The sequence below is a fragment of the Anoplolepis gracilipes genome, chromosome 8, assembly GCF_047496725.1.
Source record: "Anoplolepis gracilipes chromosome 8, ASM4749672v1, whole genome shotgun sequence".
NCBI lineage: Eukaryota > Metazoa > Arthropoda > Insecta > Hymenoptera > Formicidae > Anoplolepis > Anoplolepis gracilipes.
The window spans coordinates 12,333,924-12,349,385 of record NC_132977.1 but is presented as its reverse complement, the minus strand read 5'-3'; the positions used below and the strand labels follow the sequence as shown (position 1 = coordinate 12,349,385).

Sequence of the window (15,462 nt, the reverse complement as noted above, 5' to 3'; positions counted from 1 at the left end):
ACCTATCTAGACAATGGATCGTTGTATAAAAACATTATTGATAGAAAATAAAATCTTATTGAGGCAACAATTTTGCCTTTCATGCTTGACATCATCATCGAAATTGCTCATCACAAGATGCCTTTCAACCGTAGAAACGGAAAACTGATTTCAATTAGATGATGTCACACATGAAATGCACAAATGGCTGCAGCAAGATCTTATCTTCTATTGACAAGATTTTGATGCATAGATCTATTGCCTATGTAGATAAGTACTTTAATAGGTAACACGATATTTGAAAATAGTGGATATATACAGAATGTTTAAAATAAAATAATACACCTGAATAATTCGTAACAGTAAATATTAGGAAGTAATTGTTCAAATAAAAGTTGTGGAGTATATAATAGAAGGCAAACTAAGTATGTCATCACCACCCCACCACTTTATATTTCCACATCTATTTGACTCACAAGGAGAAATCATATAGTTTGTTTCACCGATTTTGATAAACATTTTTTTATGAGTAGTTGTCGTCCAATGAAGTTTCCTCGCTAAACCAATCGATACACTTCTTCGAATTTGCAGAAAAAAAAAAATTCATAAAGAAAAAAAAAATAAAAATTTACACGCAATCTAAATGCCCATAAAGAAACAATTTTATAATTTAATTAATAATTAATAATTATATAAACATTATTAAAAATAATTTTACATTTTATTATTTACATAAATTTCGGACCTTTTGGCCACGTACTCTGCTTCACTGATTATGATGTAAATTCTTTTATGAGTAGTTGTCATCCAATGAAGTTTCCTTGCAAAATCATTCGATGCACTTCTCAAAATTTACAGAGAAAAAAATTCATAAAGAAAATTATTTTTTTAAATATATTTTTTTTCTTTATAAGAAAAATTTTTTTTTCATATATATTTTTTTTCTTTATGAAATTTTTCAGGCAACAAACATCTGGCAGATGTTCAGTTGAGAATAATACGTATGCAGATTTAGTACTTATATTTTTACTTTAATTTGAAATATTTTATATATAAATTACATTTCATAATATTATAAACTATAAACTATAAAATATCTTGTAAAATGTTCATTTTTTGATTATTTTACTTTACTCAATTATCTTTTATGCAAGAAGAATCAATTAATGTAAAAATTAATATAAAGATAACACATAATTGTTTTAAAAAAAAATATGAATTTGTAATGAACAGTACTATATATATGTATATGTATATGTGTATTATAAACATATTTTGTCACTACAGTAAATAAGACTTGCCAACAGTACGCGATTAACATTCAGTATAACTTATAATTATGAAACAAAATAAACATAAAGCAAACAAACATAATAATGCACTCTTTAATTATATAAATCATATTACGTTTGATGTGTAAATATAATTACGTTCATAAAAAGAATTTTCTCTATTTATTTCTATCTAATCTTGTTAAAATGACACAGTGTATCAAGATATTCACGTGATGATTTGGATCGGCTTCGGGTTTCTCATGACATTCCTTAAGCGGTACAGTCTTAGTGCTGTAGGCCTGACCTTCCTCGTTGGTGCGATACTGGTTCAAGTAGCTTTAATTTGTGATGGCGTCATGAAAATGAAATTGGGCAACAAAGCTTATCTCTCTTTAGAAAGGTTAGTATATATCTATATATAGTAGCCGAAGATAGTAGGATTGTATTTACTAATAAACAGATTGCAGCCCCATCTATCGTGACATCTACTAACTAATCTATTGCTCTATTTTATTTATATATATGTAATAGTATTATATTGCCAGTCATGTATTTATCCAATAAGCGGTATGAATGACAAAAATGCGAGATAGAAAATATGTACAGGGTGTTTCTGCAACATACAGATCAGTAAGTTGGGTTGCCTATCTGACGATCAGCAAGGGCATGCTTTACCAACCTCGCATAATCGAAAATTAATAAAATCAGAGGATCGATCATATAATTTTTTCTTTGTGAAAAGTGAAAAAATTACGTAATTGATACCTTAAATGCAAATCCGGTAGAGAATGAGGAAACTGAAATCGGCTTTTAACATACAGTATAATTGTAATATTTAATAATATAAATAAAATAAGATAGATAACACAATTAAAATATATAATAACACAATTAAAATATAATAACACAATTAACACAATTAAAATATAATAAAACAGATAAAATAAGAAATAAAGTGTTTTTTGTTTAAATTTATTATATTTTATTTCTTATTTTATCTTTGTTATTATATTTTAATTGTGTTATCTACACAGAGAAAATTTTATATTAAAAATTACTATGGTATATAGTAACTGTGGACTATTAAGAACATTTCAAGTAAAATGCTGTGTAAAACTGTAAAAATTGACGTAATTTACGTAAAAATTACATTAATTACGTCAATTTTTACAGTTTTACATAGCATTTTAACTTGGAATATTTTTAATAGTCCACAGTTACTACATACCATAAGTATTTTTAATGTAAAATTTTCTATGTGTATGTTATTTTATTCATATTATTAAATATTAGTATTATACTGTATGTTAAAAGCCAATTTTAGTTTTCTCATTCATTACCGGAATTGCATTTAAGGTATCATGTAATTTTTTCACTTTTCACAAAGAAAAAATTACGTAATCGATCCCCTGATTTTATTAATTTTTGATTATGCGAGGTCGGTAAAACATGTCCCTGCCGATCGTCAGATAGGCAACTCAACTTACTGATCTGTATGTTGCGGAAGCACCCTGTACATATAATGATATACAGAGTGTCCCAGAACAACCTTCCATCCGTAAAATGACGTATTCCTGACACAATTTTAAGACAATTTTTCTTTTACCAAAATTTGATTTGAAGCGTAGTTTTTGAGTTATAAGCAAAAATAGTTAGCAAATCATACGTCGAGTACAGAAGGCAGGCAGGAGCGCGGGCGCAGCTGACCGTCCGACGAGTGATTACCGCCGCATGAGTCGCTAACTATTTTATCTTATAACATAAAATTATGCTTTAAATAAAATTTTGGTAAAGAAGAAAATGTCTTATAATTACGTCAGGAATAAGTATTCCTTAAAATAATGTAGAACGCTGCGATCAGCTGATTACTACACGCGATGTGTCTCTCAGCTGAGCCAGAAAATTAATATATCGATCGGTCTGAAATCGTCAACGACAATGTCGATGACAATCGAAGGAGCGTCGCCGTCGCGGAGACGATTATTTTTCTTTCTCCTTCTCTCACTCACTCTGTTCCTTTCTTTTACGCACACACTCAGACATACACACATCGCGTGTAGCAATCAGCTGATCGCAGCGTCCGACGGCCGGCAATCCGGAATAACTTTTAGTCATTAAAGTAACGTTATTTTAAGGAACACTTATTCTTGACGTAATTATAAGACATTTTCTTCTTTACCAAAATTTTATTTAAAGCATAATTTTATGTTTTAAGATAAAATAGTTAGCGACTCATGCAGCGGTAATCACTCGTCGGACGGTCAGCTACGCCCGCGCTTGCGGTGCGCCGCGTCGTTCCTGCCTGTCTTCTGTACTCGACGTGTGATTTGCTAACTATTTTTGCTTATAACTCAAAAACTACGCTTCAAATCAAATTTTAGTAAAGGAAAAATTGTCTTAAAATTATGTCAGGAATACGTCATTTTACGGAAGGTTGTTCTGGGACACCCTGTATATCTTATGGTCTATTTGTTTTAATTTAAACAATAAACAAGTGAACACTTTTGAGCTTGGAAAATCCTGTATAACTGATACGTTCAGGTACTTTGAACATTATGCGCATGCACTAGCATATGTGGAGAGTAATTTTGAAAAGCTGTTTAATAATAAAATTTACTAAATTTAAAATTAATTGATATTGATTATTATAAGGAAAAATGTACAAATAAAAAAAAAATTGAATTTCCGAACAATAAACGTGATGGGCGATTAAAAAATAAAATAAATTAGTCCAATAAAACGTGCATATGCGCATTTATTTTGAAGTACACAAATTGTGAAAGTAAAAGGTTGAAATACATCTGCACTGTACTGTTTCCGTCAACATTTGAGTTTTGTTAACAATTTAGTATGTATACATATATTAATAATCTTGTGTCATAATTTCGTACACATATGCACGAAAGTTTTCAAGAATTTCACTAGTTATAAGCGTTCAAAGTCAATAGCTCGATTTTGTTTGAATAATGAATATCTCGGCGAAAAAAAAATCATAGAACATTCGTTAAAAAAATAAATTAAAGCTAAAACTCTGCTTTTAAAAAATTTGTTTAATCGACGGACGTCGCTTTCTTACAATATAATTTTGTAACGAATAGAAAGAATTGAAATTCATTTAAAGATTCTAAAACTAGAAGCTTTAAGCTTTGACACGCTTTTTTATTGATCTTATTTAAAATATTTTTAAGGAAGTTGCAACTACTTGAAAATTGTTTTTTTTTATATGGAAGAAAGTGGCTCTTTAATTTTTTGCGTAGTATATATGATCAAATCATATCGTGTTTTTCAAATTTAATTATATATGGACAAATTATATTATAACATATTATCAGATCGCGCCAATTTTCGGATTTAATTATATATAATCATATATAATCATAATAAGTTCATTTTTTCTCGAGTCCGGAAAATATTCCTTCCAATTGTATTTTTTCATTAATTTTTTTTCTTTTCTTTTCTTTATTATGTATGATTATTTTCACTTTTCTTTCTGTTTTAGTTTTTCCTGGCTCTCTTATTAATTGGTTCTCCTCTTCTTTTTGTTTTCTTTCACAAAATATTTTATATTCCCTTTTTTTCTTTTATTTTTTTACTTCTCTTATTTCTATCTTTGATCTGCTCAATTGCTTCTTAACCTCTTTTTTTCTTTCCTGGGCACTCTTTATTTTATTATCTTCTTTTGCTCCTTCTCTTTTAATCCAATAATAAAGAGAAATACAATCATTTTTAATATTTTATGTTCTTATATTACAAAATTGCCCCTTATACATTACAAAAGTTATAGAAGTTTAAATTAAAAATCATTATTATGCTCAATTCCTAAAAACTATGTAATATTTAGCAAATCAGGTAACTTGGGCAGTTGTCAAAGTGTTATATTAACATTGGTTCAGAAATTTTGCCTGACATTCTTTCGAAATAACCGTCTCAGATTATTAAAATCAAATTTTGCACAGGTTGCTGGATCTAAACAGAAGATTTAAGTTAATAAAGACCAATGAGCCAAACAGCAGTTGTTCGTGCGAGCGACTGTATATTCAATTTGAGCAACAAAGTTGCTCAATACAACATTAAACAAAATAAACAAAAATTAATGGATAAACTACATACAATAATCAAACGTTTTGATTTGCTTTAAGATCCTTAGATATTTAATTTTGAATCTATGGCGCAATTGTTTATATAATTTTTGACGGTATTTTATTTTTTTATTGAGTTTTTTTGTAAAAGCAAATTTATCGACACAGAAAATCTATTAATTCGTATATCCTATGTAATAATCTTGTGCGTGCGTGCGTGCGTGCGTGCATGCGTGTGTGTGTGTGTGTGTGTGTGTGTGTAATTTGTACATATGCTATGTAATTCATATAAAAATAATACAGACATTAATTAATGAAAATCTTCAATAAAATATATGATTAGGTAAAAATTGATAAAAAACTCCTCAATCATCACTTAATATATAGTTGTAAGCTATAGTATAGTATAGTTGAGCTTTTCAAAAATCTAAGCGGCTTATCAACATTTTTTGTAAAAGTTTCTTTATCAGTCAGATTAACTTTCTTTATTATTTTGTCTATCAAGGAGGCAAAGAGCAGCTCGAGAAAGCATTAGATTTTATCTAATAGCACTATATTCCTTAATCCTCAATTTATTCTACATTGATTTTTTTTACTATGTAATAAATTTAGCTTGCAATAAAAAGCTTTAAAAAATAAATCAGCAAATAAAAATATTATTAACTGCAAATGAATTGTTTGAAGTCGACACAAATAAATAGACAAACTTTGCTATCAAATCTCTTTCAAGAACAATTTGGTCATCATTATTATTAACCCTCAAACTGAATACGTAGGACTTCCGTGTCCGTGCCATTTTTAATTTATTGTTTGAAAAAAATATTAATAAAATTTCAAGGTTGGAAACTTATTCAAAAAAAACAATTTATGTCAAAAGGGACTTATAATTGAAAGGACATTTTAAACAGTTCATTCAGTGCGAAGTGCTACCCACACGTTCAAGATTACGGTACCAAAAAAACGTGTTCAGTTTGAGGGTTAAAACGCATATTTAAGATTTATTTTTATTTTATTTTTTTTTCCTTCTATCCTTGTACTCGGCTTTTATTAGCCCATTTTTTACTTATAAACTATTACTATGTTTTCTCACAATTAAAAAAAGGCACCGATTATCTACATTCTCAATTGTCAATCGCTTCGTGTGCACACAACATTTTGCGGACAGTTTCGATTGTTGACATTCCCGTTTGTCGACATCTCCGTTACCTATACCCATTATTGCACGTATGAAAAAAATGAAAATACAAAAGTATGATTGCACACATGACATTATTGCACACATGACATTATTGCACATATGCACATTGCACACTGACATTTTTGCATATATAAAAATCTATAAATTGCGACTTTCTATGCGAAACAAAGTTTATTCCAATTTGTTTCGTGCTTCAAACTGATAACAAAGTTTATAATTATGTGGTTTTATATTACGACTTTCTATGAAAAGCGACGTTTTTAATTATACGTCTCTACATGAGTTTGTGAATCTCAGTACGAAAGGAAGTCCAACTCATATCGCTCCGTGTTTCAGACGCATAACAAAGTCTATAATTGTATGGTTCTACATGGATTTGTGACTTTTCGCGCAATGCGAAGTTTGTCCTCGAAGTTATCACTTGATATTTTAGATGCAAAACGAGGTATATATTAAGTGTATATAAACATTATGCGCGCAATAATGTCATGTGTGCAATGTGTATGTATGCAATAAAGTCATGTGTATGTGCGTAACACGTAATGTATATGTGTGCAAAGTGTTAATATAATTTTTTTTCTATTTTATCTGCAATAATGTCATATGTACTATACGTATGTGTACAATGTCATGTGAGCAATGTATACATGTAGACGCCCTTCTGTTAAAATATATAAAAACCTATCAAGATCTACGATTATCAATGAAATTACTACAAAATAAAAGAACAATGATTTTTCTTATTGACTTTCTCACTATAATATAATTTTTTTTCTATTTTATCTGCAATAATGTCATATGTACAATACGTATGTGTACAATGTCATGTGAGCAATGTATACATGTATACGCCCTTCTGTTAAAATGTATAAAAACCTACCAAGATCTACGATTATCAATGAAATTACTACAAAATAAAAGAACAATGATTTTTCTTATTGACTTTCTCACTATAATTTAATTTTTATTTTAATCGTGAGTTTTCCTTCACTGATAATCCAATTATATTGTTTATAAGATGGTGCATTATTTTTGCAAGTAGAACATCGTTATTATATCTGAAACAGCAGTTTTTTAAGAAGGCGCGAAAACAATTTTCTTTTGTTAAGTTTTTTATCAATTTATAATATTGATCAATTAATGTTACTAATATAATTGTTATTTGTTATTGTTTTTTCATTATATATTTCTTTCTTATGTAAAATTTTTCAGCCTTCTTAATGCTGATGTCGCTGTTGCTACACCGCTCATATCTATGGGTGCAATCCTGGGTAAAGTGACCTATATGCAATTAATATTTATGGGAATAGTGGAATTGATCATGTTCACCATCAATATGTACATAGGAGTACATTTATTTATGGTAAGTATATTTTTAATTTCATTCATAAATATTTAGACATGTATCATTCTTTAACAAAATATTGTATTTCTTACGTTTATTAAAATAATATGTTTTTTAGATGAAAATATGTAATAGTATTTATATAAATATTATATACTATTAAGAATTTATATAAAATGTTGTATTATTAAAATGCTAGTTAATTCCGTATTGTGAAATCTCGCGCCTTATATAAATCAGCTTTAGATTTTCTCTATAACGATAAATGGCTTTTAATTTTTCATTTTTTATGTTCTTCGGCAACTCCTTTTTTAACTGGCGAGATGTTTTTTTTTCTCATTGCATATTATATTTATTTATATTTTAAGCTCTTATGATAAATTGTATTTTATTATTGTATTGCTTTTAATACTGCATATTTCATTAAAATAAAAAAATACATATCCCACATACATACATCTAGAATATAGAAAAAAAACATTACTTCTCGTAATAATAATTTCGATGTTTTTTCGGGTTAAACTTCGTCTTAGCGGGGCATGAATTTTTTTATCGAAAACTATTTTTTTGAAAAGTCCTTGAAATATAGAGAAAGAAAGTTAATAGAGTTAATGCCAGGAAACTAACTAATTTAAAAGTTATATTTAAAAAACTTTTACTTTTATTTAAACTTTCGGATGGCCCTTAACCAGCTAGGGGAAACTAATAAAGTTACTTTATAAATAAATAATAAAGAGGCAATAGGAGCGAGGAGATGTGAATATAAAATTATAAGTTTTTTATATATAGATAATATGTCGCAATTGTATTGACATTAAGTACATTAGTAACATTCTATAGAATGACGGAAATTATAATAAAGATTTGAACGTTTCGATTCATGTTTTGAATCCTCTTCAGCATAATATATAAATTAAATAAATGAATTATAAATAAAAACGAAATTAATGATAAAACATCGCATAATAAAGGCGTAAGACATGTGTGAACATAAAATCCGTGATCGTATTCGCATGATTAAAAGGATCACTGCCTCAAAACCGCTGTACATATTTATCGCATGTTAGTTGTATAAATTACATATATATAAAACGATCCAACTTGTTCGGCTCTTTTATTGTACGGCTTGCATAATAATCCCGCGAGGCAATTCTCCGAGGTTTCCAGACCGAGGGAGGTATGCAGTTAGATTGAGGGGTTAAGTCTGTATTAATAAAATGAGTATAATAAATACCTGTTTGTAATAAAGTAATTTACCGTTAGTTTGTGTATAATGGTGGTGACTCAGAAAAAGCTTACAGGATATGCACTCCGTTTGTGTGTTGTTGAATCTATGGTATATATATCGTGACAACTGATGTTTAACGTGTGGTTATGCCGATGGTACAGATGGTAATGAGCTCAAGGGCGAAAAATACATTTAAGAAGGAAAGAGTTATATAGGTGACATTAGATCTTAGGCAGTTTGTTTATTATATCACCGTAAATAGCTGGCAAACATTCTATATCTGTTTGTAGATTTATGCTATTTATTTGTCGTTTAATGTATAACATTTCAGATATCAGTCTTTTTGTGTAATAGGGCTCGTTGTCTAGTATTTGTGCATTGTCCCAATCAAAGTCATGATTGTATGTTAGGCGGTGGTCAGTGATCACTGATTTGTTGTTATTGGGCTTCATTATGTTGGTCTTATGTTCTTTTATCCTAGTATTCAGCTTTCTGCCCGTTTGACCAACATAAGAAGCGTCGCAATTTAGACAATTAATTTTGTATACCACGTTGGTTTTCATGGGATTAAGGATAGGATCTTTGTGTGTCTTAATAAATTTATTGTTTTTGTTTATACTATAGTAGGCTAATCTGATGTCGACATCTTTTAGAGCATTCTTTATTTTATCAGTTACTGTATGCAAATATGGAATTGTGAAATATGAGTTATTATTGGGTGTTTGTAATTTTCTGTCGGATGGTCTATTGTTAATTAAAAACTTTATGCGGTTGTTAATTGTTCTGAATATAAAATCGGTTGGATAGGAGTTGTCCAGTAAAATCTTTATTATAAATTGGATATTCTTTTCATGGAACGTGGTGTGTGATAATAAGAATACTCTATCAACTAAGCCTATTACAGTGCCTCTTTTTTGGTTGTTAGGATGTTGGGAATAGAAATTGAAATATCTACCCGAGAATGTGTTCTTGTGGTACCAGTCAAATATTAGATGGTTATTAATTAAAATGAGTGTTAGGTCTAAAAAGTTAATCTTGTTGTGGTCATTTTTTTCTACAGTGAACTGTACTCTGTTATGGAAAGAATTAAAAATTGTCAATATCTCGTCAATAAATTTTAGAGGTACCGATATTAATATGTCGTCCACGTATCTGAAGTAAATGGGAGGGGTAAAATTCAATAACGTCAATGCTTTCTCCTTTATGTCTTGTAGGACTATGTCGGCGATGATCGGAGAGAGTGGGGAGCCATTGGTATGCCAAAAGTTTGTTGATAAAATTTGTTATTGAAGACAAAGTATGTAGAGTTTAAGACTAGGTTTACTGCTGTTAAAAATTCTGATTCTGGGATGTTGCAATTATTTGTGATATATTGCCATCTCTTTGATATGCTTTCTACTGCTAAATTGATCGAGATGTTAGTGAACAATGAGATTATATCTAGCGAAAACAGCTCATAATCATTATCAATATGTAAATTAGATAATTTGTTGACTAGATCGAAACTATTTGCAATGTGACTATTCGGTTTCGGGAAGCTGTCGTACATGATTTTTTGTCGTACATAAAAGTTACTTTAGTCTGGATACCTGAACACCAAGGCTTACGCGGTAATGAGGTGACGGACGGCTTGGCCAAGATAGGCACCCTAGAGGACCCGTCCGAGCCGGTCATCGGAGTCTCTTATGCTACCGGAAGGAAAATCATCGCAAATCAGCTGGCGCGGGGCCATATACGCTCATGGAACAGAGCAGGTGACTGCCGCCTAGCCAAGATGACGATGAGTCAACTCTCGGCAAGCCGGGCCAAAGAAACTCTTGTCGATGAATAAAGGAAGGCTCAGAACTATAGGCCTCCTCACAGGACATGTGGCGCTAAGAGCCCATCTCTTTAACCTTGGTTTAGCCAGACAAAAAAGCTGCCTATGCGGAGAAGATAGAGAGGAGGTCATTCACATCCTGTGTAATTGCCCCGCCTTGTTGTTAAAAAGATCTAGGTGATTTTAGGGGTCTGTTCAAGCCCCTCCCGCTCTACTCTTACTACTACTACTACTACTACTACTAAACTTTTGGATAAAGTTCCGAAAAGCTGAAATCCTCCATTTTGCTGTTATCACGTACACTTACGTATTTTGATGCGTTGATTACGAAAATAATACCGAAAATTATCGCAAATTTTATTTTCATGGCGAAAACTATAAAAAATCGTTAAAAATTGACAAAATGGGATTAAATTTTTGTGAAGCGAAGTTCCACATAGGTTAGCAACTTTCCATGCAAAGCGAGGTGGACGGGATGGGTGCGGAATGGGGCCGTGCGTGCGTGCGTGCGTGCGTGCGTGCGTGCGTGCGTGCGTGCGTGCGTGCGTGCGTGCGTGCGTGCGTGCGTGCGTGCGTGCAAGGTCACAACGGTTTTGTTGCTCTGTTTATGAGAGGCGAGGGAACTCCCATTTAAATTCTCACATGTTTTGCAATTTCGTTTCGATAAAAAATTCATGCCCCGCTAAAACGAATTTTAGCCTTCTTTCAATTTAAAGAACTTAATATCATATCTGTTTTGTCTATCGTCTTTATTGATGAATTATAATCTATAATGCACATAGGTTTACAAATAACTTTTTAACTTTAATAACTTATTTTTCCTATGTTTCTTAATTCGATCAAATAAAAACAATAGACGTACATATATTTCTCTTTTGTCTTACTTAAAGAAATCCTAAAAGCTATTCTATATTACCGATCAAAATCTAACTTAATGTAACACGTGTTTACTTAATATCAAGAATAATATAAAAGTCTAGTAGAAAATATTTTCCAATTTACGATTTAACTTTGAATTTTAAACTGGAAAATATTTTTTACTAATAAAGGAACCTCGCAACGGCTTCTTGCTTTTTTCGAAATATCTCGAAAATTATTAGAAATATCAAAAAATGTTTTAGACAAAAGTTTTATAGTAAAACCATTTTTATTTAATCACATTAATAAAATAAACAATTTTCAAAAATTTTTTAAAAATTATTTTTTAAAATTTTATTAACGTGATTAAATAGAGATGATTTTACCATAAAACTTTTATATAAAATTTAAAAAAATAATTTTTTAAAAAAATAATTTTTTAAAAATTTTCGAAAATTGTTTATTTTATTAACGTGATTAAATAGAGGTGATTTTACCATAAAATTTTTATATAAAATATTTTTTTATATCTTCAATAATTTTCGAGATATATCAAGAAAAGCAAAAAGTCGCTTTATATATAAAGGGTAATTTTACTCCTTGAAATTTATGTATTCCTTCTACATATGTGCAAAGTTTCATTAAAGTTAAAATTTTCGGGTTCGCGAGGTTTCCTTATAAGCTCATTTCTACAAGTTCATTAATATTTTTTGCAATTCCAAGTGTGCCAGCATATTATTTCGGATGTAAACTGTAAAAGTTATATTAAGTTGTATTAAGCAAATATATTGTTATTGCGTGGATTACGGTCAGCTGAAATCGGCGGCAATCAATAAATCAGTTGAGAAACAGATGAGTTATTGAATATGAGAAGATAAACAGATTTTCGCTGACGGCTTCTGAGCTGTGTGGACGTATTATTTTTCGAATATAGGCTTTCTTTGTATTTCTTGTTCTTATTATCATTATAAAATTAATTACTTTCTTAAAAAATGTTCTTTTATTTTCTGTGTGAGTGAGTTTATAAATAGCACGTAAGAAATAGCGCTATATCGTTTCATGGAAAGAATGGATTCGACGTACATTTTTGAAGAGTTGTCCGGGATAACAATCTCACGGATAGTGTACGACGTTAAAATTGCAAAAATACATGAGTAACAGTGAGAGCTAAAGGATGGCAACTGTACATTCCTCAAGAAAAACTTAATCTCAAACGTCGCTCTCAGAATTGAATACGCAGCGAATTTTTCTCTTGAAATTGGAGCAACTCAGGAAAGAACAATGTTTAGAGCAGGAAAGAATGCAGAAAGAATTATAGAAGAGAAATACGAAAATACAGTACCTTCGGAATCAAACAAATGAGCTAAGTCGTTTCAATAATTTACTTAATTTTAACGAACGAAATGAATTAGAGAATAGTGCAGATCTGATCGGTTAAGATATAAATTAAAATCGGATATGACAGGACGGCATCATTGAGGGAATATTTTGCGCAATTTAATTTAATTGTATGAGCAAATTGTTGGACCCAAAATAATAAAACTTTAGCTTCTTACTTAACGGGATAAAGTGCAATCGATATTATGATGTGTTTCGGAAATTGTTAGAATTCGAAGAAATAGAAGATTAAATAGAAGCTTAAAGTTTTAATAAGGATTACCTTTTGCAAGCGTATTATACACAGTTCACTAATCGAATAAAAATTTGAAGAAGAAATTTCGGTTTTGGGCATAGTTATTAAGAGATTATTACCTTTGACATATCCGGAATGTGCTTTAAAAGTAAGAGAAAAAATAGCGTGTGCTTAATTTATTAATGCTCTTTTGGATGGATTTATTATAAACTTGAAGTGACCTTCATGTGACCTTCAAATGACTTTTCAAGGTCAAACCAATGGTACCATCTTACGTCTCCCTCGAAACCATACAACTTTTGTCTGAAACATTTTTGTCTGCTGGGCTCAGTTTTCGAGATATTTAACTGTCCAAGTTAAAATGGGACACCCTATATATATGTATATATATATATGACTTTGAAGAGTCATTTGAAGGTCACGTGAAAGTCACGTTGATTTTTTTATCCTGTATATTATTGCATGTTCTTGTAGCTTATCTTGAGATTTTTCCGAAACACTATAATAAAATATTTTTTCATTAAATACTTTTCAAGTTATAAGGCTTCAAAGTTACAGTATTTTGACAATACAAGATATCTTGTAAAATATTAATTTCTCGATTATCTTACCTAATGCTTTTATGCACAGAATAATGAGACGAATCAATTAGCGTAATTAAAACGGATAATTATGTTAAAGTAAATATGTGTAACTGCTAGTTGCAAATTCAGATTTTTTTTTAAAGATAACTATGTGTTTTCTTGTCGAAAAAATAATAAATTTCTGTAAAAATCACAATCTTAGAGTTTTTTACATCGCTTATTACAAATCCGTTGTCAGATTTTTGAAATTCAAAATGACGGATTCAAATGGTGGACTAAAAAATAAAAAATTTTAAATGTAAAAAACAAAAATAAAAAAAATTATTTTAATTAAAAAATTAAACTAGACACTTCCATATCATTAATTTTAGGTTATGCTATGAGCGAGAGTAATAACAGATTCATAATCAGCGATCTAAAAAACTCATAAACAATTTTTGTAAAATTATTGAAAATTTTAATTTTTGGTCCGCCATATTGGATCCGCCATTTTAAATTTTAAAAATCTGATATCAAATTCGTAATCAGCGACCCCAAAAAGCCCTAGAAACAGAGTTTCAGCAAAAATGATTCACAACAAAATTTCGTGCAACAAAGGGTTAAAAAAATCGACGTGACCTTCACGTGACCTTCAAATGACTCTTCAAGGTCAGACGAATGGTACCATCTTATGATCCTCTCGAAACCAAACAACTTTTGCCTAAAATATTTTTCTCTCTCGGGTTTGGTTTTTGAGATTGTGGACCATTTCCAGATTTTTCTATATATTTCTATATATATAATATACTCTATATATATAATATTCATATGCTGAGTGCTATATACGGCGCGCGCTCAGTGTATGAGCGCGCGCCGTATATAGCACTCAGCATATGAACGTTTTTAATTAATGTTTTAATAATTATTGCGCAAATCGCAAAATGGTAGATGACTTTTATGTTCAGTTTGACCTGCTCTATTAGTTCTAGAGAGGTGGGGTGATTATTACCGGACACTTTGTATATACAATATAATATCGTTCGCTGAGCGTTTTTAATTAATAGTTTAATAATTCTTGCGCAAATCGCAAAATAATACAGGACTTTTCTGTTCAGAATAACACTTTCTACCTTCCCTTAAAGGGTGTTGCGCGAATTGTCGGACACCCTGTATATTATATATATAGAAATATATAGAAAAATCTGGAAATGGTCCACAATCTCAAAAACCAAACCCGAGAGAGAAAAATATTTTAGGCAAAAGTTGTTTGGTTTCGAGAGGATCATAAGATGGTACCATTCGTCTGACCTTGAAGAGTCATTTGAAGGTCACGTGAAGGTCACGTCGATTTTTTTAACCCTTTGTTGCACGAAATTTTGTTGTGAATCATTTTTGCTGAAACTCTGTTTCTAGGGCTTTTTGGGGTCGCTGATTACGAATTTGATATCAGATTTTTAAAATTTAAAATGGCGGATCCAATATGGCG

At 30.3% G+C, this 15,462-nt stretch overlaps 1 protein-coding gene across 11 annotated transcripts in view; it reads left to right on the top strand.

The window, feature by feature from the left end:
- Rh50 (Rhesus blood group-associated glycoprotein Rh50) overlaps positions 1-15,462 on the top strand; it is a 195,227-nt gene that overhangs the window by 120,799 nt on the left and 58,966 nt on the right. For all 11 annotated transcript variants that reach the window (XM_072898618.1, XM_072898614.1, XM_072898612.1 and 8 more), the window contains 2 exons: positions 1,467-1,653; positions 7,743-7,893. In XM_072898618.1, the coding sequence (XP_072754719.1) occupies positions 1,467-1,653; positions 7,743-7,893 (338 nt within the window). The remainder of the gene's footprint in view (positions 1-1,466; positions 1,654-7,742; positions 7,894-15,462) is intronic.